The sequence below is a fragment of the Cydia amplana genome, chromosome 9 (assembly GCF_948474715.1).
Source record: "Cydia amplana chromosome 9, ilCydAmpl1.1, whole genome shotgun sequence".
In the NCBI taxonomy this organism is placed as follows: domain Eukaryota; kingdom Metazoa; phylum Arthropoda; class Insecta; order Lepidoptera; family Tortricidae; genus Cydia; species Cydia amplana.
Genome location: NC_086077.1, coordinates 15298707 through 15324882, shown reverse-complemented (window position 1 = coordinate 15324882; position 26176 = coordinate 15298707). Strand labels below are relative to the sequence as shown.

Sequence of the window (26176 nt, the reverse complement as noted above, 5' to 3'; positions counted from 1 at the left end):
CGGGAAGAGCTCACCCCAGCATCTACCTCGCTCTTACAGTGTTCTTACCATGGGCCTCGCGGCGGGCGAGCGCTCGGCTCTCTCGGGCTCCACAGAAGCCCTCGGCGGGGGGGCGGGGGGAGTGTGTCCGCGCCCGGCGCCTCGGAGCGGCTCGCTGTGGCTACGCGGGAAGAGCTCACCCCAGCATCTACCTCGCTCTTACAGTGTTCTTACCATGGGCCTCGCGGCGGGCGAGCGCTCGGCTCTCTCGGGCTCCACAGAAGCCCGCGGCGGGGGGGCGGGGGGAGTGTGTCCGCGCCCGGCGCCTCGGAGCGGCTCGCTGTGGCTACGCGGGAAGAGCTCACCCCAGCATCTACCTCGCTCTTACAGTGTTCTTACCATGGGTCTCGCGGCGGGCGAGCGCTCGGCTCGCTCGGGCTCCACAGAAGCCCGCGGCGGGGGGGCGGGGGGAGTGTGTCCGCGCCCGGCGCCTCGGAGCGGCTCGCTGTGGCTACGCGGGAAGAGCTCACCCCAGCATCTACCTCGCTCTTACAGTGTTCTTACCATGGGCCTCACGGCGGGCGAGCGCTCGGCTCTCTCGGGCTCCACAGAAGCCCTTGGCGGGGGGGCGGGGGGAGTGTGTCCGCGCCCGGCGCCTCGGAGCGGCTCGCTGTGGCTACGCGGGAAGAGCTCACCCCAGCATCTACCTCGCTCTTACAGTGTTCTTACCATGGGCCTCGCGGCGGGCGAGCGCTCGGCTCTCTCGGGCTCCACAGAAGCCCTCGGCGGGGGTGCGGGGGGAGTGTGTCCGCGCCCGGCGCCTCGGAGCGGCTCGCTGCGGGTTGTGGGGAGGGCGGCCCAAGTTTCCAGTTCGCCTACTGCGTCTAATGCGAACTCGCAGCCCGCCCATTCTGTGAATTATCAAGGTAGGGTAAGCTATTCTGTCTCTATTGTGTCGTTCAAGTTGTAGTTAAGTTTTAATTATCTAGTGCATATATTGTTGAATACATTGATGATAACACTTTTGTGATATCATCAATGACGATAACACTTTGATGATAACACCAACCCCCGCCCACCTAGGGAAGCATACACCTGCTGCGTGTGTGGTCGAGGGATCCTCTCTCGTATAGGGCTATACAGCCACGAACACAAGTGTCGTAACCGGGATGCTGCTTAAACATCTGACACAGATGGTAAAGGTCTATTATTAACACTTTTGTAAAAATATGTAAGTAATTTCATACCCAAGTACAGTCATCAGCAATAATATGCTACGCAACGAAGGCCGCAAAAATATCTGACACGATCTTATTTTTTTGCGGCCTTCGCTGTGTAACATATTATTACTGGTGACTGTACCTACAATCTTACTCGAGAACTACATAATGCACGCTCCTATAAAGCGTGCACGTACGACGCTGACGATTTGTTTTAAACAATGTATGCCGCCATACAGTGTTAGCATCTAGCGTGCACTCCTAGATTTCTTCTGTAAATAAAGTCGAGATATTAGTGGTAGCCTTACCAGTGAGTTGTCCATTATGCTCCATGGTGAGCGACCAGCCGGTGGCCCGGCGCGCCACGCCGGCCGCCGCCAGCGCCGCCGCCGCCGCGCGCTCGCACGACGTCCACGGCTCCACGCACACGTGGTGGACTGACTCTGTCGGATAATGGGGATTCTTAGTTTGAAAATTGAAGAAAACAGACGCTGTTGAGTGTAAATATATTTCGATTTAACCGTCACACTTTTTGTTGTGTGCGGTAAACATCAACACGTCTTAGAAAATGTTTGAGTTTTGGAAACGATGGTGATAATTCGCAAATTGTGCACAATCACGCCATCTTTTGGTGGTCAGTCGGTAGGACATCCCTAGACATCCACCTTAAGGGACGTTTTAAATAAGATCACTTTCAATTATTTAATTAAATGCTTGATAGTGATCAGGTATCGTAATACAATTCGAACGGCATCGCAGGAAGCGTTTGTTTCCTTAGTTCTACACGTCACTTTAGTAGTCTAGTCAAGTAGATCATATAATAGATCCTAGCGTTGGCCACTCTGGCGCCTAACGACCGTAAAATAAAAACATACGCTTGCAAGCATTGCTTCGTACCGTCGTATAACCGTAGCGGCAAAGCGGGGCGTGCGTCAGTCTTGTGCGACCGCCATTCCAGTAAGGTAGGTGGGCAGCGCCGCGCCGAGCCGGCTGCGCGCGCCGCGCCAGCCCCCGAGCACCCGAGCAGGCGGAGTAGCTGCGCCCGCTCGCGCGGGGGGGCACGCTCTGACACGAAGCGGACTAGGTACCTGTAACAACGTCTATTGGTTAGGAAATGTTGATTGAAGTTAATCCGTCTAGTATACTCATATAGATCGAGACATGAAAATGAAAATGAAAATGAAAAATTATTTATTTAGGTTTTAGACATATATCATATATTTTTGGATCTTTACAACATATTTCAATTAGAGAATGCCGGCAGGCGTGGCTCACTCCGCGATTTCGTCGCGTCCCAACAAGTACCTACAAGTACATCCATCCCACACGAAATTTGGTGTCTAGCCATATGCTGCGCGTGGCGCTTGCACCACCTAGCGGTCATATCTGTCGTAATCGTAACAGACTCGTTTTGTTAGAGAGTGAATCTTCTGTACCTAGTACTATTATTTATTCTGTGATGCCGGTTGAAAGACGATGCAGCATCCATTTACCGCTCTAAGTTGAAATGAAATTTGAAGAACAAAATGATGCTTGTGGTTGTAGATTCACGTTACGTTAACTTTGAGCTACAGACTCACTTGTGCAGCGGAGGCGTGGGTTGGAAGGCCGACAGGCAGTGCGCCATGAGCTGACACACGCGCTCGGCCGAATCCCCCTCGGCCTGGTTACACAGCTGCACCAGGATCTCGTCCCGTAGGCCTCGCGACGCTAGGCCTCGGGACGCTATGTAGTCAGCCAAGATCTAACAAAAGATAAAATACATTTAGTGGTAAAAGCAGGCGTGGCTCACTCCGCGATTTCGTCGCTTTGCTACAGGTAGCTAAAAGTACATCCGTTCGGCCCCAATTTTGGGGAAAGCCATAAGCCGCGCGTGGCGCTGTCGCCACCTAGCGGCCATATCTGTGCTGATCGTAACAGACGCGTTTTGTTAGAGAGTGAGTCTTCTGTACTTAGTACTATTATTTATTCTGTGGTAAAAGGCAATAAGGGGTTTTTCAGACGAGTGGTAATAGTGATACATCTCTGTATATCTGGTAATCAAAGATGAGATCGAAAGTTGGTTAAAAGTGAAATTAGGATAGCATGTTACCTTTTGTCTAGCTTCGTTGCCGGCTGCAGATTCGTCACACCATCTCAAAATAAGTTTGAACGTAGCCACGGCATCGTTAAAATCTTGATCCCTGGAAAAATAAAACAACTTTAAAAATTTTACTCCTCTAAAAGAGTAAATCTAGTTCAAATACGATAAACGTGGTTTTGGGGCCTCAGATGCGCTGCGGTTGGGCTACGTTGGGTATAAGGCGCAACGCGAAGTGACGATTTGCTTCCGAGGACAGTGTTAGGCTAACCTAGGCCAATAGCTGATTTGCTTGAACTTCCTTCTCTAAACTTCATCTTTCCTGCACCCCAAGTAAAAATTCGCCGTGATACCTCTTCCTATTTTTTTTAGAAAGAGAAAGGGTAACCTAGGAGTTAAAGCTGGCATTATCGAGTAAAGAAAGACTCAGGTTAGACCGGGCGGACCGGAGCTTCCCACGCTTACTTTTCTATGACAGATGATCACGTGATGCTTTCCATAGAAAACGAAGCTCCGGCCCGGACACGGCCCGGTCTAACGTGAGTCATTCTTAAAGTATACACGTTGTATATGTAGTATTTAAGTGACCTGACAGCGGCCTTGGCGAGGAAGGGCCTCGAGATAGGATGCTTGCGCGGACTGAGCTGGCCGCCATCCGCGAAGTATACAGAGCTAAACTTGGCGAAGGCGAACTGCTGTAAATCTCGTGGTAGCTGGATGCGCTCGTCTTCGGCGTACACGTCGCCGGCCACCTGGAAAACAGACAGTTTTAATCTTGAGTTACAAATATTTAAATCTGCTTATGGGCATGGGCCCATATTCTGGTTTTGGTGTTCTTATAGCCAATTTAGATTCTCGCGCGAGCCACGAGACGAGCCGCGAGCCGCGCCACGAGACGCGAGTCCACCGCTTACACTCGCGTTCGGCTTGTCATTCGGTTATAAACCTTATGCCGTGCCGTTAGTGTTTAAATTATATTAGCTCGACGAGCTTGCGAGCCACGAGACGAGCCGCGAGCCCACCGCTTACACTCGCGTCTCGTGGCGCGACTCGCGGCTCGTCTCGTAGCTCGCGCGAGAGTTTAAATCGGCTATTAGAGTCGTAGGTACAGGTACGCTACAAGAATATAAGTAACCATTTCTATGGTTAGTAAAATGCTTATTCAAACCAGGGATGTTGCGGATGCCGATTTTTTGACATCCGCGGAAGCGGATGCGGATTTTTAAAGGCTCACATCCGCGGATGCGGATGTCTAGATAGGTACATAAAAAACGTCAAATATTACGTTTTAGTAATTTTTATTTAAAACAAACCTGCCAAGTGCGAGTCGGACTCGCGTTCCAAGGGTTCCGTACATTAAGTCCCACTCACGCTTGACTGCTCATTTCTAATAGGGTTTTTTGGTTAATGACTAAATTACCTAGCAGTCTAGCACTTACCCCGATGCTAAGACGTTCCTGTACCGACCTGTTCCACATCCGCATCCGCATTAAACTCCGCATCGATTTTATGCGGATGCGGATGTTGAAAATAATGCGGAAGTTCCGCGGTTGCGGATGCGGATATTCGCAACATCCCTGATTCAAACTCTCCGTGGCCTATCGTGCGTGGCGCGTTACCGTGAACCTTGTCAGAATGCACGATGGTTGATATTGGGCCGTAGCCGCACGCGTCGGATGACAGCTTTGGCGGTCAACGGGTCTTAAATATTGTTTTTATGCAGTGCCTCGTACCTTGGCCATGTTTCTTTCCGAGTGCGGCGGCTGCCACTCGTCCAACTTGGACAAGATGAACGCCAACTCGGCCGGCACTTCTAGCACTTGCAGGCTCTCCGCCTTAGCCTTCTGCTCTGCTGCTCGCCGCCTGAAAATATACAGAAAACATTAAATCAAAAGTACCATTTTGTACCATTTGGAGTTGAAACTCTAGGTCCATGGGGTTCCAGTGCGCATAAGTTGTTCGCAGAAATCGCGAAGCGTCTGGTTGACGTAACTGGTGACCGAAGAGCTGGCGGCTACCTCGCACAACGTATCAGCATCGCGATACAGGGCTTATTTTAGATTTAAGCTAGTTTTTAATTTCTTTTAATAATACCACTGTATATATCTTGTTTGTAAATAAATGATTATCAATCAAAATGTGTATAGGTATACGTTTCACGGCTACACAGGCTTTGGGAGAGGATTTGGGCTTCCCCACACTGTCCCAATGCGAAAACTATGAAATAATATGGTCAATCACACAAAGTGGTTCAACAGCACGAGTAGGTTATTTCAATATCAAAATTTGTTGACATGAATTTAAGATATTTGGGGGCTGTTACAAATGTTACAACCGCCATATTTATGATCAGGTGCCTAAGACAATACTGACTTGGCTTGTTGCATCTGCAGGTCCTGCCTCCTCCGCTGCTGCTCGCGCAGATGCATGGCGAGCTTGCGCGCGCGGCGGCCGCGCACGAGCGCCTGCGCGCGCAGCACGCCGCGCCGCGCGCGCACGAAGCGCGCCCGCTGCCGCCGCCCGCGCCAAAACGCCTGGATCTTGACGGCTGACGCGCGCATTGCGTTGTAGCGCTTTCTGGAATTAAGAAGAGAATTTTGGGTAAGTTCAGTTGCAGAAAAATAATCTAGTAACTTGAGAACCTGTACATAGATCAAGATTCTCTTACTAGAGAATCCCACTGATTAGACTGGAAATCTAATCGTGTTCATGTCCACAGGGGATCACTAATCATAATATACCCTACCTTTCACGTACTTCATTTTGCCTTTAGCCACAGAATAAATAATAGTACTAGGTACAGAAGATTCACTCTCTAACAAAACGCGTCTTTTACGACAGATATGACCGCTAGATGGCGCAAGCGCGAGCAGGCGTCCGTTCCTTAGCGGTACGCGGCAACTACTATGGCTAGACACCAAAATTGGTCTGGGCCGCATGTACTTGTAGGTACTTGTAGCGACGCGACGAAATCGCGGAGTAAGCCACGCCTGCTTTATCTCCTATTTCAACTACGTGTTTAAACGTTTTAAATGTCAGAGAGCTTTAAGAGGACGTCAATTAGTAGGTGTACCTGGCGAGGAATCCACGGGCGCGAGCCTGCAGCGCGGTGGCAGCGGCTCGCAGCTTATCCGCACGAGCACGCTCTAATGCTCGGTGCAGCGCCTCTCGCAGAAACACGCGCGCTGCGCCGAGCTGGTAGTCCGCACCACCTGGAATAATAAAGGTGACATATGATATGAGTATCATTGTTACATGAAATATCACTACAATACAATACATTATTACACACCTTAAACTGTAGATCTCATAAATATTAAGTATTAAGATAACACAGATAGGAAGAACATTTTCGTTCTTTCATATCATGTGTTTAGCGTCGAGGGCAGACTCAATTGATTATTAGGTAGGCAGATATATTATTGATGTATCATTAAGGGATGATTTTGGTGCAATGATTAAATGATGTCCTGTCTTCGAAACGAATGAGAAATCAGAAATATTAATATTAGTTAAAGTCCACGATGGCCGTTTGTTTTCTGTAGATATATATCTAGTTACCTATAGGGACAATCATTATCAATATTATCATTACCCTTCCAGCCGAGTCATATATAGTGCTTTTCTCAAAAATGGTGCAAGAAATAGAAATATTTTACAGAAGCAACGTTCTAATTTTCACAGAAAAAAGTAAAACCATTAAAAAGATTTGCTTGCCGCCTTTAAAAAATTAGCTAGCCAGTATGCTGATTTAATTATCTTTGTGAATATTCTGACAAGAAACAAGATATCACACGCAAGGAAGCTACAAAATAAGGAATGCCAATTTGCTCCTCATAAAATGACTAGAGTATTGCATATTAATATAAACACATTATCCTCCGCTCGATAAATTTTACGATCAGTTTCTAACACGATAACTCACCAGTTCCTCTCGGTGTTGAATTGTTGATAGTATTGAAACGCAATAAATCCGTATCGAGGCTGAGGATCTTGCTTAGAAATCGATACAAACGCGAAGCGGCTCAAAAAAGCATATTTTCAATGAATTTTAATTGCAACAAATAGCTAGCCGAGCGGAACTCCTATCTGACAGCTTGAAGTCTTAATGGAGCACTTTTCTTTTCACATACCGGCTAGCGAAAGCACGAAAAATAAAGATTATATTTTAGATCATGATTTACGGTGATTTGTCTCTGTAATAATTTTTAACACGGCTTTTTATCACGCATTTACACTTTTTTCATTGGCTTTCGGTCCTTTTCAGGAAGAAAATACCTACTCTTTAGAACAGTGGAGAGATTTTTCTAAAAAAATAACACATTTTCGTCACTTCATTTTTAACACTTCAGGATTCTTACTCAAGGAAATAGTTTAAAACATTGGACAACGCTTCGCGAATGTGAACAGCCCGTGACTGAACCAAACTGCTTCGATCAATTAGTAGAAAGTGGATAATCAGCTGGTTTCAAAACTCGTTGTGAAGGATTGATGTGAACATTACTTACATTTATAGCATGCCTATTAACACGTGGGCACATCTAGATAGACGCGATCTTTGATTTATTTACGAGTAATAAACAGAGCTGTGCGCGAGTTCCTTATGGTTTACTAACAACATCCGCCATTAAATAAATTGCGAAATTAAATGGGCATTAAAAATTAAATTAGAGATATGAATTATGACAGTATTATGAATAAAACAAAATATTTTTTTGTTACCAAAAATTTTCTGAACTAACTGCCTAAATAGGTACTTAGTACCTATGTTACAGGGTATTAGTTTACATGTGACAGTAAATACGAGCGTAAAATATGTGCCCAAAAGTTATGTATCAATGTTACTTCAACAAAGTAATAAATAGGTATCCACATCAAAGAACCCTGCATGCATCAAAATCATACAAACAGATAGATGCGGTCGCTGGCTTTGTAAGTCACACATGCATTTACTTATGCAAAGATTTTTTTTCGTAGGTTCAGTTTTAGCAATTTTGTAGCAACACATGAGCTTTAGAATGCGATGCTCATTATGCGAGTTTCAAAAGACAATGATTGTGCTCATTACACACAATAACAGCTGTGGGCGGATCAATTTGGTTGCAATACAACACGCAGCCTGCCGCCTACTGCTAGTCCTTTACTTTTCGGAAAGATAATAACTACTTGTAGCTGCTGACATCGATCAAGAGAGCTATGGTATTTAGCTGTACTGGTAGCATTTCGAAAGAGCGAGCGTTTCTAGTTGGCTTACCGTCTAACACCTAAACAGGTATTATATAGGTACCTACATAATAAACTAGTATAGTAATTTTATGGTAGATGTTGTTAGGTGACTCCCTGATAAAAGTGTTTACCGATATCAAGTTGGCTTCGAGGAGCGGTAGGCCCTACCACGAACATCGAAAATCGAAATTTCGTTATTTGCCTTTCTATAGCTAGAATATGCTAGAGCTATCTAATTGTAAGAGTAAATAAAAAAAATAAAAATAAAATAAAATAAATAAAGAAAACTTTGATTGTCATTTCTCTTTAGACTCACAGTCACTTAAATCAAAAACTAATCTGAGTTGCAAAAAGTATCTCACGTCTTCCATGATATAGAACTGCAATGGAAAACAGTTAATTATTAATATATTGTTTAATACACTATGGACTATCTCACCAAAGATATCCAAACTCCCTTGCCATGGTGTATTTTATACGCGGATGACATCGTACTCATTGACAAAAGTGCACAACAACTGCAAACGACCCTAGAACAATGGAGGCAGGCCCTGGAAAGAAATGGACTTCGCATCAGCAGAAGTAAGACCGAGCATTTAGAATGCAATTTTAGTAGTGATACCACCATCTCCAACAGGATCTATATTGAAGGAGATCAACTTCCAAAGGTATCCCAATTCAAATATCTCGGAACGATGCTGACTGCCGATGGTGCCATTGAATCTGACGTCACTCACAGAGTCAACGCCGGCTGGCAAAGATGGAGAGCCCTCACTGGTGTTCTTTGCGATACAAGAATGCCAATCAAAGTCAAGGGCAAAGTTTACAAGACAGCCGTGAGACCGGCAATGATGTACGGTGCTGAATGCTGGGCGATCAAAAAGGCGCACGAACAAAAATTACACGTGGCAGAGATGAAGATGTTGAGGTGGGCGGCAGGAGTAACAAGACTCGATAAAGTGAAAAATGAATACATCAGAGGTAGTTACAAAGTTGCACCCATCACAAACAAAGTCACGGAAAGTAGGCTTCGCTGGTATGGCCACGTGATGAGACGCCCCGAAGACCACGTAGTCCGGCAAGCCCTGGCATTGCCGAACAGGGAAGCGAGCAGACGAGGAAGACCTAAAGCTACGTGGTGGTCTACAGTGACCCGCGACTTGGAACGAGCCCAACTTACCCCAAAGACAACTCAGGACAGACGGTCCTGGCGCATGAGAACGAGGAGAGCCGACCCCAAATAATGGGAATAAGGCAAAGAGAAAGAAGAAGATTGTTTAATACACTAGCAGCTGAAAGCTGATGCGTGTATATCACTGCACTTGTTTTTTTTAACGATTAATGTTCATTTCTTTAGTTGTTTTAAGTGTTTGTTAAGTCTGTTTTTAAAACTGTTCACTGAAGGAGCACATATCACTGTTTTTGGTAACTTATTCCACTCGCGTACGACGCGGTTTGATAGAAAGTGCTTCCTAGGATTGCTTGTACTGGGAACTCGAATAATCTTTGAGCTGTGGCCTCTTAGACGATGATTGTGACTCAAATAAATGTTTCTCTCGTTACGCATGTTACATTTACATCATTTGGAAACATACCAGCGCCGGTGGGTGGCATCTCCGCGAGTATGGAGTTGCATATCTCTCGGTACGGCGTGGAGCGGGCCGGAGTTGACTTCAGCAAGTACCTGGAACAGCATTTATGGTATTAACATACCGCTTGGAACATCCGTTCGGCATAGCACTCATTCTTGTGGTATTACGCAGGTCACGCTAGGTATAGAAATGACATATGAGGTGTAATTATCAATACATTCTGAAGCAAATTTATGTGAATATATCCATTTATTGTTCAAAAATTAATTTTAAATCATTATGCCCTTGATTCTTCAGGTTTCTGTTAGACCCTAGTGGACGCCTTGAACGGTTTTAGAAACGTAATGGCAAAGGAAAATTATAAAAGATACTACACTTCCTGAATACCGGTGAAATGTAAGTTTTGGACAGGTTAAAAATAATCAGCAAAGATACCGAGGTGGAATAACTAGATTAACGTTACGTATACATAATACAACATACGTAGTTTTTGGCGTGATACTAACAGAATAAAGCGTCCGTCTCTTTCTATAAAGTAGTCTTCTATCATGTTTGTCACGTTGATAGCCCATCATATACCCGCAAATGAGATTTGGATTAATTGCTTGGCCTTAAGTAAGACATTCTAAACAATAGGCTTGAGGCCGCAAGACACTCACCGGTATCTATCAACAAAGTTCGGGAACGGTATCCTAATCGGATACCCGGTCTGCCGGATCTTGATGGTGTCCAACATGCCGGTGTACCGCAGCTGGGCCAGCACGCACGGCATGTCGAACTTCATGGGCGACTTGTCGGTGTTGGGCTTGATGCACCGCACGAACCAGGGGTTGCAGCGCGACATGGAGTCAAGCAGCTGGTGCAGGCTGTCGGAGAACCTGCAGGATGAGATGGAGGTTAAGATTAATCGTTGCTACTTATATACCAGGGCTCGGAACCGGTATTTTTTAAAATTTAAAATAGCCCAATATTTTGAATTATTTTATGCTCTTTACGTAGGACTGAATGATTTATTTAGGTAACAAGTTTGTATTATTAGATTGTCCCATTAAATATTAAATAATAAACCAATAAACAAAAAATAACGTAATAATACCGGTATTTTTGTATGGAGCAAATACCGGTTTCCGACCCCTGTTATACCTATAGGTACACAATTTCTACCACTATCACTAATGTATACAATAAGTGGCATCTTGCGATTAACCGGGCAGGAGTAGGGGTACAGGCTTTGAGGATAGGCCAGAGGGAGTTTGGCAAATCGCAAACTATGGAAGGCGCGCTCATCTTTCACGAAAACAGAGCTAGCATTCATACAGATCTATTAGACTTCTACTGACCTTGCAGCGACAGTAGGCGTCCTCGGCTTCATGGTGACGAAGCGGCCATTCGCTCCACGTGGGAGTGTTTTATTCGCATCATGCTGCGCCCGCAGCTGCGCGCTCATCTCGGCCACCAACGGAACTTCGCTGGAGCAAAGCAACTCCAGCACATCGCCGCGTAACGCGTCTCGGTTCTTATCGAGGAACCCTTCTACGTTGTACCACACTTGGCCGGCATAATGCTTCACCTGTGCCAAACAACTGACAGATTAAGATTTGGTACACAGATACCTATATATATATTTCGTTAAATGGTTATAAACAGCTTTGATCGATTGTTGAGAACAGATTGCTCGAAATTGATGACATGAAATTTATAAACATTATCCATGTATTCAAAATTACATAACGTGTAAAATCAGATCACAAATCATCTAAACTGCATATTTAGAAATTTGAAATGCGCATCATAATAATATGTAAATGAAACGCAACTTTATGTTACTGAGATTTCTAGTGATAAATCGTAAACTAAACTACACCATTAACGCAATGAAACTGGTTAGAGGCTTTAACGATAGTAAAAATAGTTGCTTATAACTGACTTACACCAAATTCACTCGCTCCCAGTCTGGGCCTCGAATACAGCTCATTAAGAGCGTGGTTGTAATGGCACTTCTCCAGGAAGGACGCGTCGGACGCGCGCGGGAAATTGCTCTCGTCGTCCAGCAGGTGCAGGATACCCACTGGCTTCTTGCTCAGCAGTTGGATAACTGCAAATGTAATTAAAATAAGAACGTATTCTCATAGGATTAGAGCACATATTAGAGAAACATATTAACTTACCCGGAGAGTTATCATTCCACGCGAGATTTGACCACTCCAACCTCTCTTTTTGATACTCCTGCTGCTCCAATTTGAAAATGTGCTTGTTGAAATAGTGCTGCAGCGTTTCGTTCGCAAAGTTTATGCATAACTGCTCGAATGAGTTCTCTTCCAGGTCTTCGAAGCCGAAGATATCGAGGAGAGATATTCGGTGCGCGTCGTGCAGACCCGCCCGGTGTACGATCGAGTTTATTCGGAGGACCAACCAATTGAATAGGGATGAGTATAGTGCTTTAGCGAATGCATCTCTTGCGTCTAAAGCTTGGTCGATCGGTAAAGGCGACCTCATGCGCTCGGCACGGGCCGCCGTCACTCGAGTGGTCAGAGCTCTGCCCATTGCTTCCGCAGGGACCTTCAGAAGATGTGCCGCCCAACGCACTTCAGCCCCACCACCTAACTGTACACCTTCTTGGCCGTGGCGAAGCTGTCTTCTATGAAAATAAACGTTTCCTAAGTGAAGAACAGCTGCTAATACTCTGATAATGTCTTCTCGTTCAGCGTCTCCAATGCCGAGCACTTGCATGGCACCACAAAGAGCGGACCAGTCGGCGCCTGCGCCTGCTCCGCCTGAATCGCCTCCTTGATTCAAATAAAAATAATGCTCGGCAGATAGAAGACCTCTAGCCTTTCTTTGCTCCTCGTCTAAACCAGCGAGTAGCTCGTAAAATACATGATAATTTCTTTCACCAGGGGACTGTGTGACTATTCTCGACTTCTCAAGTAGATAATGCGCTACTCGCGCGCCGGCCAGCGCGCCATCTTTGAAATACAGTTCTAGAAGTTTCCCGAATCGACTAGAATTGTGATTTTTTGGTGTTCTAGCGTTTCCGAAGGCCTCTAGCAGTGGAGCTGCCTCGAGGATCTGTTCGGAGACGGGCGCACGGCCTGGCGGAGCAGGGGCGACAGCAGCCAGGAACTGAACTGCTAGTTTGGTGGATTCCGTCTTGCCCGCGCCGGACTCGCCGGAGATGAGAATGGCCTGCGGGTGCGGCAGAGATGCGCGCGCAGCCGCGGCTATGGCAAACAGGTGTGGGGGAAGATCGCCCAGGGCTTCCGCTGCGTGGTACCTGGAAACAACGATCAATTATACAACACAGTTATGGATCATGTAATAAATAAGAGCATGAGGAAGAAAAAGTCAAATTCGAAGTAATACATTTTGTTAGTCCTCACCTCCTCGCAGTCTGCAGTCCATACAGCGCATCCACGGGCCGGTACGGGTTGACGGCCACCAGTATGGAGCCGGCGTACGTGTAGATGAGCCCCTGCTCGTAGCGCAGCTTGAGGTTCCAGAGCAGCGCGGCCTCGTGCAGGTCGTGGAGGCGCGTCATGTCCTCGACGCCGGTGGCGCCGAGCTCCTCGCGCGGCCATACCGGGTCGCCCTCCTCCTCGCCGGTGCCCATTTGGAGGGCGAAAGTTTGGGGCTGTGAAGAGAAGGTATAGATACGTTAGATGTATAAAGAAAGTTCGTTTAAGACCTAAGTAGTTAGGTATAGTATTTATCAGACAGCAGTTTAGGTATTCGGGTTTAAGACGGCACCGTTGAACCCTAGCCTGATTTTGAGTTAGGTAATTTCCTCCGAAAGAATCATGCACAACACACGAACAGCATTAGGTACCTATCACACATAACTCAAGCGTGCATTATTATCAAATGCTTGCTAATTGCTTAACAGCGTTTAAAACAATTGAAGAAGTGTTATGATATTCGTATAATATAGGGAAGTCTTAACATAACGTTCCGTTTTGTAATTTCGTCGTAATTTTGTATGGCTTTGTAGCCGGCAGTAGAAAATATGCGCAAAAACTAGTTTTACTTAACTGTTTCGCAACTGGCATGAATTAAGACAAAACCGCACATAAAGATGCCATGGGAACTAGAATTTTAATTTTCGTATGATAGCATCTTCCCATCCCATGTTATGTAAAGAATGGCAATTCTAATTATTCAAGACGACTATGAAAGTCATCAACTTATTAATTGAACCAGATTTATTACGAAGACGCTTCGCTCTCGATTATTGTGCAAGTTTAAATTAAATTAAATGCGTTACAATTTCCTACTGGCTTACTTCCAAGGAATAAGTTACCAAACGGCATAAAAATGCAACCAGACGTAAAATCACGCTCGCAGGCTGTAAACCATAACTGTGACATAACATAATGACTGCTGCACAATTGTATCAGCCATCTTTCGTGACCCGGCCATTTCGCTTTCAAGCTCATTCAAATTACGCGATATTCACCGTCGGTTTGATTCGCACCTTCGGCGGGCGCTTGCGTGCTTGCGACGTAATGAATTGGACAGCTGGCTGACAGCCGGCGGAAAGTGTGTCGTGGTACAGGCAGGCTTGCAAATTGCTTAGTCGCATATTAGATTACGTTGCGATGTCGTGGTCGAGTAGGCTTTAATAATGAGCCGGCCAGCATTATGTACCGCGGTACAGTTAGGTGACCTTCGTACGATCGACGGTTAAGTTAATGATACAAATATAAGATTAATTGCGATCTTAAAATTAAAAGTTAAACGATTTATAATGCCCCAGGCGATTCTAACTAGATTTCTGAATAGTGCTGCGATGTTGATGACCTCAATTAGAGAGGTCTTATCTCGGTCTATCATGCACATTACAGTAGATAGGTACTGAGGAAAGACGACATCGAGCTGTCTAATAAAATAATCCTGATATGCAATTGCAATATTTCTGTTAATAATTAAATTTTACTTTAGTCTATAGCTTGTGATAAAGCTATTTTTTGCAAATGTAAGAAATTAGACTACCAATCAAGGTGCAATGTAATTTTGCATCATTCATAAACACAGCAAACAAGATACATAGATATGTACCTATATATTTAAGCAAATAGGGCCAAGTGAAGGTTGCCCTAGACATAATAGTAACACTATTCACACAAATTGCATTCGCACTGCAAGACGCACCTATTGTTTAACTAGAACAAGGCCATAAACAATGTAGTGTTAATAAATCTAATTACATTTCGCACTAGTACATCCAGGCTCAGATCCCTCAGCCGACGCACCGCCGTGGGCCGCCGGCGGTGCCGGCTTGGCGCGCTTGGCAGCCTGGCGCTCGCCGATCTTGGCAAGCTTGGCATTGTTGGCATTTTCGCGCTTGGTGCGACTGGCGCGCTATGCCGGCTTAGCTGCCGACGTGAGATTCTTGGTTGCCGGCATGTTGAGTCGCAAGAGTTGCACGAGAGAGAACCGCAGGATTCGGGAGAGCTACGCGGCGTTGGGGCGAAGCGAACACGCATCGGCTAAAGTTACAGGTCACTCAAAATCTAAAAATAGGTTCACTGCACATTCTATAGTGATCCTTGGTTGGGTTGCAGTATCCTACAAGTGCATGGAAGGTTGACGTGAAAGATACCGTATGAAATTATGACAGGGCCAAATAGTTACTCAAAAGGTTTGTTTCGGTTTGCGTCATCCTATTCACTACACTCTTGAACACATTTCACGGCACATTCTTTAGACTCCAACGCCCCAAAACACATAGGTCACGGCTAAACGCGCTATCTGTCAGATAGCGGAATAGGAATCGATAGGCAGAACACTCGAAAATCTAAGGTTTGGGGTCTGTTGTCATCGTATTCTGCACATTTTTGAACACACACAGCACATTCTTAGTAAATGCAGTCCACAAGTGCCCGTTTGGAAGCTGGTTACAGAACTGTTAGCTCGGAGGAGTAACGGACCCGCCGTCGGACCAGTCGGGGGTAGCTCGGCGTTAGATGGTCATTTGGACTAAATGCGTTTACTGCGTAAACCGGTGGCTTTAATCAACGGAATGTTGAAATTGTAGTTATATTAGATCGTTGACTACCAGACTGGGATTTGGGCAATGTTGTCTTTAAGCTTACCTATTATAAATTGACTGAGCAACGATGCGGTAGAGAAACGAGTACATAATTAAAGATATAAAAAACCTATACTGCTACTTACCTCTTTGTTTATCTTGGTGTAAGTAGTAAGATAAGTATAGAATACTTTGTGTTAAATCTCTTAATACTTTTACAAAAACAATTTTTCAACTATAAGACTGCGGCGGTGGTTTACTAGTGTAGAACATGTTTAAGCTATTCGGATTACGAAAACCTTGAACCTGTTGTGGTTGCCCTCACGTTGCACTCAACAGATAAATGACCCTGGCGCCTTTTAATCAAACATTTTATCCGATTCCTATCTAAATCACGTCGTTAATTATTAACAATGTGTCGACGCCATTCGAATCATCACTAACATTAATCAAATAATTGAGTGCCATCCAACTCTTAATGAACGGGTGTTAAAGATAAATCGAAACTTAAGATAAAGTCGAAGTATATCTAGATTAAGCAAAAAGCAACCAACTATAAATGCCATAAAGTTTTAAATGCCTGCTTCTCGCGTATTTACTTGGTTCACCTGTATTTAATATATTAGGTACCCACCTCCGACAAGAACTGTTGTTAAAGGAAAACAAATGAATAAAGAGGATTTAAAAACGTTTTTTGTTCCTTCCTGTTTGTAGCCCTAAGCGATGCAGCGAACAACGGACGGACGGACGGAAGGCACGCAGCCCAGAATACTAAGTGGCACCACAATGAATCATTAGAGTGTTTGTACAGGCGGGCCCCATACCTACATATTTTGTAAGTCATCGTTCTAATTAGCTCTTTGCTAGTGTAGGTACCTGGCTATGGGACCCATTATTTATGGTTTGTCTTGATTAACAGCCTCAATGGGAAAATAGCATTGATTTACTTACCTTAATTTTAGATACCAAAATTATGTGTTTAATCCTCAACCCAACTTAGTACTAGAATCACCAGCAACCCAGCATTAACATGTTTGTTCGCTGAGTCAGCCACTCTCTCAGTAAACTACACATTCCAGCCTTGAAGCGGACCTCAGCGTGCTGTGTCGACGACCAAAATATGTAAACATAAATAGCACATCTTATCAAGCAAGCTTACAAATTTTTACATATCATTATCATAAGGCCTTCCAGAAGTACCCTAAGATCACAGGGACAGCCAAGATGATAATCGTTTAAAGACAAACGCCGATTGAAAAGTAATGCGATAAAGTCACGTTATTGTTTCCCTAAATTATTAACTTTTACCTACATAATATCTCTTATTTGAAAACGAAAATAAGGTGATATGATCAAATTTGACATGAACATTCACTCCACTCACGCTGTGCGAGGCTGAAAAGATGGCATGTCTCGATTTTGTAGTATGTAGTTGTAGATCGTCTGCAATCAACAATACTATTGTACCTGTTTTTATACGACGATTGCGATGCCGGTGTATTGTAATTATTATGGATAGCTCTTATCGTATCAGAGTAATACTAAAGTTGTATCTATATAGTAGATTGTTAAATTTGTTAACCAAGGGATGAAAGGCACTCATTTCTGCCGAGGTAGTGTGGCGTGCGTTCGAGCGCCAATAGTCCGAGGCTGAATGATGCCTTTCACCCGAGTTAAACACTCTACTTTTCATTTCGAATACGAGGAAAGTACATTGCATGTGTTTTTTTAAAAACATGACTACTTAAGTATAGAATTTATAGTATTTTTGAGGGTACTTTCAATTAACAATTTAGGCGAAAGTATCGTTATTTATCGAATGGGGAGTTAAATGTCAGAATGGAAATTGTAAAACAAATCCATTTAAACCCAAATCTCATTTGCTTATCGTAAAAAAATTAATAAAATCGTTTGGAACCTAAAATGCTCTAGTGCAGAAACGTATCATTTTCTGCACACCTTTTAGAACAACAATGACCCTCTTTCAGAGCATGAGAAATGAAGAATACATTTCACTTTCACAAGGCTAGCGCAAAATTCTGTACCCATCTAATTTTTATATCTGTTTCAATAACGTAGGAAATTGACAGATACAGCGGCGACATCAACCCCTCCACAGTAATGTCGCAACAGTAATGCAGCTGCAGATGACATCCGAATGCCACCTTTAGCAATAAAGTGCCATCAGCCTAAAGACTGTAAAGAACAAAACAAGAACAATACACTCCGTACTTTTATCTGATGTGGTCAATTGTAACGCATGCCGATAAAAAGACGATTATCTCAGAGACGGTGTTGTCACCAACAAATGAGCTAGATGACAAGTCGTGCTGGCATCTGTTCACTTGAATGTTGATTCGATGTGATGTTGTTATCTTTATATATAGGTAAGTATTTCGAAGTTTTTACTTAGGTATTTCATACTAGCGGCCCGCCCAGCTTTGCACTGGTAAACCTCAAATTATACACCTATATATACGTTATTCCTCTAGAATCTATCTCCTGATAGGTGAAAACCGCATGAAAATCCATTCAGTAGTTTTTGAGTGTATCGCGAACATACAGACAGACACAACAGACGCAGGCGGGGACTTTGTTTTTTACGTTGCATATTTGGCACGAAGTAAAATATTGTGTAGGTAATCATTTATTTACACAAAGGTCACCTTCAAGACTTGCATTTGTAAATAATAAGCGCTATTCGTTTTCCTCTTGCTAGCCTCGTAATTAAAAAGAGCGTAATTAAATCTTATTTTATGCATTTCTTCATATAAAATATTTAACACTGGAATTCCTGACTCCTCCCACTCACTGCAGGAATCTTCGAAATTGATGGCTTCGTGAGAGTACAAAAGGAACGTATTATTTATATTTAAAAACCCAATCCTACTGAAATATGTAGCGCCATTACTGCTCAGCTGTAATGAAACAAATTTGAAAAGATAATTTTTTTACACTAATTTCGAAGGGATTTCATCGGTGATGCATTTATTACATAATTACATTGATGTATTGCAACGCCAAGGCAAATTGCCGAACTCCCCATAAAGATTTATGTAACATTTAGGTTACCTCTATAACCTTGCCAATCCTACAAATAAATGACCTTATAGGGATGGCCAGGACCAACAGCATCGTAGGCCGGTTCACTGCCTATTAGGCTTATAAGCGCTCGTCATTTGTTTTTATTAACAATTGCTAGTTCTTAAATCAGGCAAACACTGAAGTGTTCGTTTTGTCTTTTACTGTAATTCCATGGTAATTCCGTATAAATGTTGTATTGTAGCGGTCGCCCCGACCTTGCGAGCCCGGTCATGCTGCGTTGGCAACGGCCGTCGGCCTCGCGAAAGGAACACGTTGTTTCGTAGATCAACGATTATGTAACGTATCAGAGCGCCTACCGCGAACCACGTTCGACGTGTTGCCTCTCTGTCGCACTTGTAAATTCGTACGTAAGTGTGACAGGGAGGTAACACTTCGAACGTGGTTCGCGGTAGGCCCTCTGACTCGTGACCGATAAACTTACACTTACTGCAATTTACTGTTATGACTGTCAACACTTTTACTTACTCAAATTCTGTTACTGTACTAGGAATACAGTCTTGTTGGTCATTCGATTCATGGCAATAGTCGTGTAAAGAGGGAGTCCCACATACCCTCCCCATTATGGCCTTGCCCCACGGCCGGGGAGGGATGCGTAAACGCATTCCCCACTCCGTCAACAAAAAAAAAAAAAAAAAAAAAAAAAAAAAAAAAAAAAAAAAAAAAAAAGGCACTAATAGGTCCGGTACCACTTAGTCTTTTTTTTAGGTTTTAGTGATAGCATAGTGAATACTACAGAACTGTGTAAGACTTTTTCCTTATCAACATACTTTGGCATTAAATTCTTAACATAAATGGATGAATCCTGTTTCTTTTGCTAATATTTTTTACTCTTACACACACGTCTCGGCTTTCTTTTCTCCAGTACTCTATTTTATTTATTCAATTGTTAGCGACAATATTTATCTTTCCCATCGACCATCACCTCCAGTTCGATCTATGATAAGTTGTATGATTGAGACCAGCTAATGACAACACGTTTCACAAGCCGACATCACCAACATCACGCAACAAACGTGCTTAGCCCTAACACATCTACACACACAGATTTTACTGCCTCGTGCAATCAATAATGTTCCTTCTGATTGGTGTATAAGGGTTATTGTTGGAGTCTTGACAAGGTGGTGTCTGTTATGCACTTGAACACGATTATGGAAATGTTATTTTTTAAGTGTTTGCTTCAGTTGTGTAATAATACCTACCTTAACTACCTTACCTTTATCAAGTGAACTGTACTTGAGTTACAACCGTGAATTGCAACTTATAACTTACACGAATTTAAGATGAAGAATTTAGTTAAATCTAATACCTTTAAACGAGCAATTCTTGTATAATAATAGGGGCGCGAGGGCCCCGGGTGGCTGGAAGTAACATTCTACGTTACCTGTTGGTTGACGACCGCGCTGACGAGCAGCACGCGGGCCGTTCGGTGCACCTCCACCAGCTGGCCGGGAAGGGGCGCGGGGGCGCCGGGTGGCTGGAACTAACGTTCTATGTTACCTGTTGGTTGACGACCGCGCTGACGAGCAGCACGCGCGCCGCTCGGTGCACCTCCACGAGCTGGCCGGGGAGGGGCGCGGGGGCGCCGGGTGGCTGGAACCACACCGCCGCGCCCTCCGACCACTCGGTCCCCCCGGACCCCGCCATGCTGGAACAAACAACACGAACTGTTATTTTAAATTAAAATATCCTCGGATTTCGGTGTGAATTAAACATACAGGGTCATTTTTGGACCGACAATATGGCTATATTGTGCGAGGTGATTAGATGAGCTATACTAAACAATTTTTTCTATGTGACCAACTCCGAAATCACAAAGATTTTTTTAACCGCCTTCAAAAAAAAGGAGGTTCTCAGTTTGACCCGTATGTATGTATGTATGTATATTTGTTCGCGATTATCTCGCGTTTGGCTGAACCGATTTTGATGCGGTTTTCAGAAAAGTGTTTGTTACATTCTGGAGAAGGTTTTAGTATACATAGATCTGAGCTGATGCTGAACCCTGGCTGTACCTAGTGGAACTCAGGTTTGGTGCAACATAGGTAGACGCTGTTTTTGTCATCCGACACGCCTTGACGAGCACTTGGGAGAGCAGTACCCAAGATAGAGCTGATGCTGAACCCTGGATGACCTAGTAGAACTCAGGATGTGCCTAGTGGAACTCAGGTTTGGTGCAACATAGGCCCACGCTATTTTGGTCATCCGTCACATCTTGATGAGCACTTGGGAGAGCAGTGCCCAAGATAGAGCTGATGCTGAACCCTGGCTGTACCTAGTGGAACTCAGGTTTGGTGCAACATAGGCCCACGCTATTTTAGTCATCCGTCACATCTTGATCAGCACTTGGGAGAGCAGTACCCAAGATAGAGCTGATGCTGAACCCTGGCTGTACCTAGTGGAACTCAGGTTTGGTGCAACATAGGCCCACGCTACTTTGGTCATCCGTCACATCTTGATGAGCACTTGGGAGAGCAGTACCCAAGATAGAGCTGATGCTGAACCCTGGCTGTACCTAGTGGAACTCGGGTTTGGTGCCACATAGGCCCACGCTACTTTGGTCATCCGTCACATCTTGATGAGCACTTGGGAGAGCAGTACCCAAGTTAGAGCTGATGCTGAACCCTGGCTGTACCTAGTGGAACTCAGGTTTGGTGCAACATAGGCCCACGCTATTTTGGTCATCCGTCATTGGCCGTTTCATACATTTTGGTCGAGTGGATGTCGACGTTTTCTATGGGAAGGCCAATTTTTTTTTTGGGATTTCAGGGTTTGTCCCATAGAAAAAGTTGTTCAGTGTGACCTACCTAATCACCTCGCACAATATGGCTAACGGTCCAAAAATGACTACAGATTGACTTTACAATTAGCAAAATGCAAGCGTGTATGTTTTACGCGTGCTGATGCATCAAAGTATTTGTTTTGTATAGTATTGCTCTTGCTCTTACAGTATATTATGATTATCTCGATAATTTTTAGCCGTAGGTGTAGAGTTGTAGACTGTAGGTAATCGTCCTACCGAGGGTAATACGGATCGTATTAAAGCCCGAGAATATACCTGTGGGTATGTTGATGTAGCTTGTTTAATGGCAACATTCTTAAATTTAATTTTATACCTATAGTAGGTATTTAAATGGAAGCCAGCAAGCGGTCTCCGCCTGCCGAGTGGCTCGGATGCCATATTAAAATTATCATTTAAGTCTGGGTTACGACTTATGAGATAATAATTGAAAATTTTTTTGCGAAACAGTTACCTACTATCTTACTTATTTGTTGTTTGTCGATATGTGTATTTTTATGTGTATGTGTATTTTACTATGAAGTTTAATTTATTAGGAAATAAGCAAATGCACTTATTAATTATATAAAAAAGTTTTATTAGAGTATAATATTTATTTTTGTACAAATCAGTACTTAAATTAAAACTTAATTCTAAATATGGCTTCTACTTAGAAAAATCTTCCGCAATCGGGGAGAGTTATAAGACTTATAAGTAGATCGGAGATCCGTAGCCGTACTGACACGGGCAAGGGCCGTACGCCGGGAGACAGCCGCAGCCGCACTGCGGAGTGCCGTCCGGCACGATGCACACCGGCGGCGGCATCGGCGGCTGGAAGCAGATCGGCGCCGGCGGCGGCGGCTGGAAGCAGATCGGTGCGGGCTGCGGCGGCTGGAAACAGAACGGCGGCGGAGGCGGCATTTGGAAGCAGATAGGGTCCGGCGCGGGCGGCTGCACCGTCACAGGCGGCAGCGGCGGCGGCTGCACGGTCACTGGTGGTAGAGGAGGCAAGTTGACGCACATCGGCGGCAGCGCCGGCGCCTGCACCGACACCGGCTCCGGCGGCGGCAGCTGCACGCACATGCCCGGCAGCGGCGGCGGCTGGACCGTCACCGGCGGCGGGCACGGCGGCTGAACGGGCACCGGCGGCAGCGGCGGTGGCTGCACCATCACGGGCGGGATCGCCGGCGGCTGGATCATGATCGGGGGCGGCGCCGGCAGCTCAATCATGATCGGCGGCGGCAAGGGAATCTCCACCATCATAGGCGGCAGCGGCGGCGGATCGATGTACATCAGCGGCGGCTGCGGCGGGTTCACCGTCACGGGCGGCAGCGGGGTCGGGTTCAGGTAGAGCGGAGGCGGGCAAGGAGGGTTCACCATGAATGGCGGCGGAGGAGGAGGAGTGATGGTTAGAGGAGGCAGGGGCGGAGGAGTGACCGTTATCGGAGGAAGGCACGGCATGTCGATGGTGATTGGAGGAGGCGCTGGCGGGTTAATGCACATTGGTGGTGGCGGAGGGGCAGAAATTAAAATCGGGGCTTGTGCTGGAGGTTGGCACGTGCACGGTGGAGGAGCGCACGGGCATGGCGGAGGGGCGCAGCCGCAGGGGGCGTAAGCGGGAGGGGCGAGGGCCGCAGGAGGGAAGGCAGGAGCGCAGCCGCACGAGTAGTACTGGCTGGCGGACAGCTGGGGAGCAAACGAGGGCAATTGAGCGAGCAGAAGAGGGTTCTACTTGCTCAAGACATTAAAACAGCTATTGGCTTCGTAGCAAGGAAGAACTTAGCAAGCAGAAAATATCACTGACTTTTAGAGTTCCTTCGGGAATACCGCGAACATCTAAATTCTAAAATCATGATACTTCGATTTTCTATAGTTATTCGCTGTAGGCGCTCTTGTTACTGAATGATATCAAAGCGGGTTACTGGCAAAATGTATTTAAAAACTGAGGAAAATGGTAAATGTGTAGGTTTTAAGCAAAACTTTAAAATATAACTACATCTTTACAAATTCATAATCATGTGGTGGTAAAAAATCGTGGGTTCTAGCCCGGTGTGTAGAGCAGATCATACACAGACAAGAGGATATGGTCACATTGCAAATTTACATGTGAACCTAAAACTTGTATAAGTGACATTTGGACTTAGTAGTTACTTCATGTGCTTAATTTTAAATATTAGCATGTAAATGCTTACCTGAAGTAGCCCTGCCAGCAGCAGATTCAGTAGAACTGTTGGAGCCATCTTGACCGATGACCGACTTGCCTTGCCCCGTGCCCTGGCCTCATTATATACAGCCGTATTTCCCCAGACTAGGTCGCAATAATATGCAATGTGTGAAAACTTATCGTATCACCCATATTTACTAAGAATCAGTTACTAAAGGCAGCGGAATGGCTCGATAAGCCACGTCTAGGAGTGTGATAAATGATAATGATTATGTAATGGTGGCACTATGTTAAAGCTAGAACGCGGCAGAAATAGGTCGTTCCCTAGTATAGATTGACGTCCGATCTATTTTGTAAGTGGGTTATTAAATGTCCAGTAGATTTTTAAAGTAGATTATTTAGGACTCTGGGACTACTACTTCTTACTTTACTAAATGTACCTCATTTATTTGACACTTGCTTCGTCCTGTATCAAGTGGATCTGTATATAGGCATAGTGATGATATAGGATATAACATGTTTCTACGCGACCCCGAGTATCGAAAGGGTTATGATTTTAACAATAAATGTATATACGTCTGCATGTAAATATTCGGTATGATATGTGTCGTGTTCGTCCACCCTAGCATGAACATTACCGATCTTGGTGAATGAGGTAATAACACTACCTAATTACCACATTTATGTAGTATTATTTAATCAATTAAAAAGAGGTGGTTTTGTTACAAATAATCCTAGTTCGGCCAGGGTATTCCAAACATTTTGCATGTTCAACAATTACCTACAATCACTACAATTTAATATTCATGTTGAGAATGCAAAAATGTAATAAGTAATTCATTGTTGACATTTGAAGAAGACAATAGAGGTTCGCGTTCATTATTTAAATGTTATAAGTACGTAATATAAAGATGATTATCAGTCATACTTTATAACAAAGTGATGCAACATGTTATTACCTACCTTTAAAACCACTGAACTTGGCATATTTTCATCACACGTTACATTTTCATCACACATGACATTGTATAGTATATAGAGCATAGTCGTACTAACAAAAATGATCTCAGATGGTCCAAATAAATGATAATTGAAAAAAAAATGTTGGGAATCACAGAAAGATGAAACAAAAGATTAAGATAAAGGTGAAGCTTTTTGAACATTATTATGCTTGGATATATTCCAGCATATTGAACTTCCGACTTTAATATGACCTACCTTTAAAAGCACTGAACTCTGCATATTTCCATCACACGTTGGGAAAATTACAAAGATGAAAAAAAAAGATAAAGTGAAGATTTATAAACATGATGCTTGGATATTCCAGCATATTGAACTGCCGACTATACGATTAATACGATTGAAGTGAGTTTCTTACCATATGAAAAGTAGAAATATTTAGAAAGTGAAAACTGGCGAGTTGACTTTGAGTGAGCAACCAGTTATTTCTCTACAATCGGAACTTTTTTAAACTGTATCACAGTGAAATTCCATTATGGCAATTAGCTTAATTCTCGTGTACAAATATGTCGTTTTATCTCACTAGGAACCCGTCGAAAGTAAGATCGTCATAACTTCACACCTGCCATGTCCGAATGTCGTTTCACTTTTCTCTTTCCGCGATTATGCGTCGTTGATATTTGTCTTTCCGATGATTATCTCCACTGCATTCCGTCTTGGCCGGTTCTACCGGGCCTATATAGTCGACAAGCACAATATGATATGACTGTGTTGTGTTGCCTTTCCCTAAAATTGTTGATAAAATATTCGCGACGCTACTGCTTCTGAAAGATAGTTATAAAATTTAATGTAAGTAGGTACCTAATAATGTAAAAATATTTAGATAAAAATAACTCCATCCCTTCACACGGCAAACTCCCGCAGCGGGAACGCGAAATAAAATGTATAATAATTGTCAGAAAGTTTTAAATGTACCACCAATACATACCATCTGTAGGTAATCATAATAAGTAACTGTGGTCCATATATAGCAGCCAGGACGGCGCCAC

The 26176-nt window shown here is 44.2% G+C and overlaps 2 protein-coding genes across 3 annotated transcripts in view; both read right to left on the bottom strand.

The window, feature by feature from the left end:
* LOC134651210 (unconventional myosin-XV) overlaps positions 1–26176 on the bottom strand; it is a 127588-nt gene that overhangs the window by 67017 nt on the left and 34395 nt on the right. The window contains exons 2-17 of the mRNA XM_063506279.1: positions 20728–20875; positions 13478–13728; positions 12266–13371; positions 12029–12192; positions 11438–11667; positions 10757–10975; positions 10101–10189; positions 6353–6491; positions 5653–5856; positions 5013–5142; positions 3868–4031; positions 3292–3382; positions 2780–2943; positions 2097–2287; positions 1508–1642; positions 709–890 (exon numbers count right to left, since the gene is read on the bottom strand). Of these exons, the coding sequence (XP_063362349.1) occupies positions 709–890; positions 1508–1642; positions 2097–2287; positions 2780–2943; positions 3292–3382; positions 3868–4031; positions 5013–5142; positions 5653–5856; positions 6353–6491; positions 10101–10189; positions 10757–10975; positions 11438–11667; positions 12029–12192; positions 12266–13371; positions 13478–13728; positions 20728–20874 (3606 nt within the window). The 5' untranslated portion in view covers position 20875. The remainder of the gene's footprint in view (positions 1–708; positions 891–1507; positions 1643–2096; positions 2288–2779; positions 2944–3291; positions 3383–3867; positions 4032–5012; positions 5143–5652; positions 5857–6352; positions 6492–10100; positions 10190–10756; positions 10976–11437; positions 11668–12028; positions 12193–12265; positions 13372–13477; positions 13729–20727; positions 20876–26176) is intronic.
* On the bottom strand, positions 22711–24338 carry LOC134651197 (uncharacterized). Of its 2 annotated transcripts, none has more exons than XM_063506257.1 (2): positions 24196–24338; positions 22711–23689 (listed from the first exon to the last, which is right to left on the bottom strand). In XM_063506257.1, exons 1-2 carry the CDS (start codon positions 24241–24243, stop codon positions 22712–22714), a joined length of 1026 nt encoding a protein of 341 aa, XP_063362327.1. In that variant the 5' UTR covers positions 24244–24338; the 3' UTR covers position 22711. The 2 variants fall into 2 exon arrangements, with proteins under 2 accessions (XP_063362327.1, XP_063362326.1); XM_063506256.1 differs by having other exon boundaries at positions 22711–23731; positions 24196–24260.

What these genes read in the sequence shown, in the direction of transcription:
- LOC134651197 (XM_063506256.1), bottom strand. Translation starts at nt 24,243, where the DNA reads ATGGCTCCAACAGTTCTACTGAATCTGCTGCTGGCAGGGCTACTTCAG. An exon ending in TGCTGGCAGGGCTACTTCAG is followed by an intron (nt 23,732 to 24,195) that starts GTAAGCATTTAC and finishes TTGAGCAAGTAG; the next exon opens with AACCCTCTTCTGCTCGCTCA.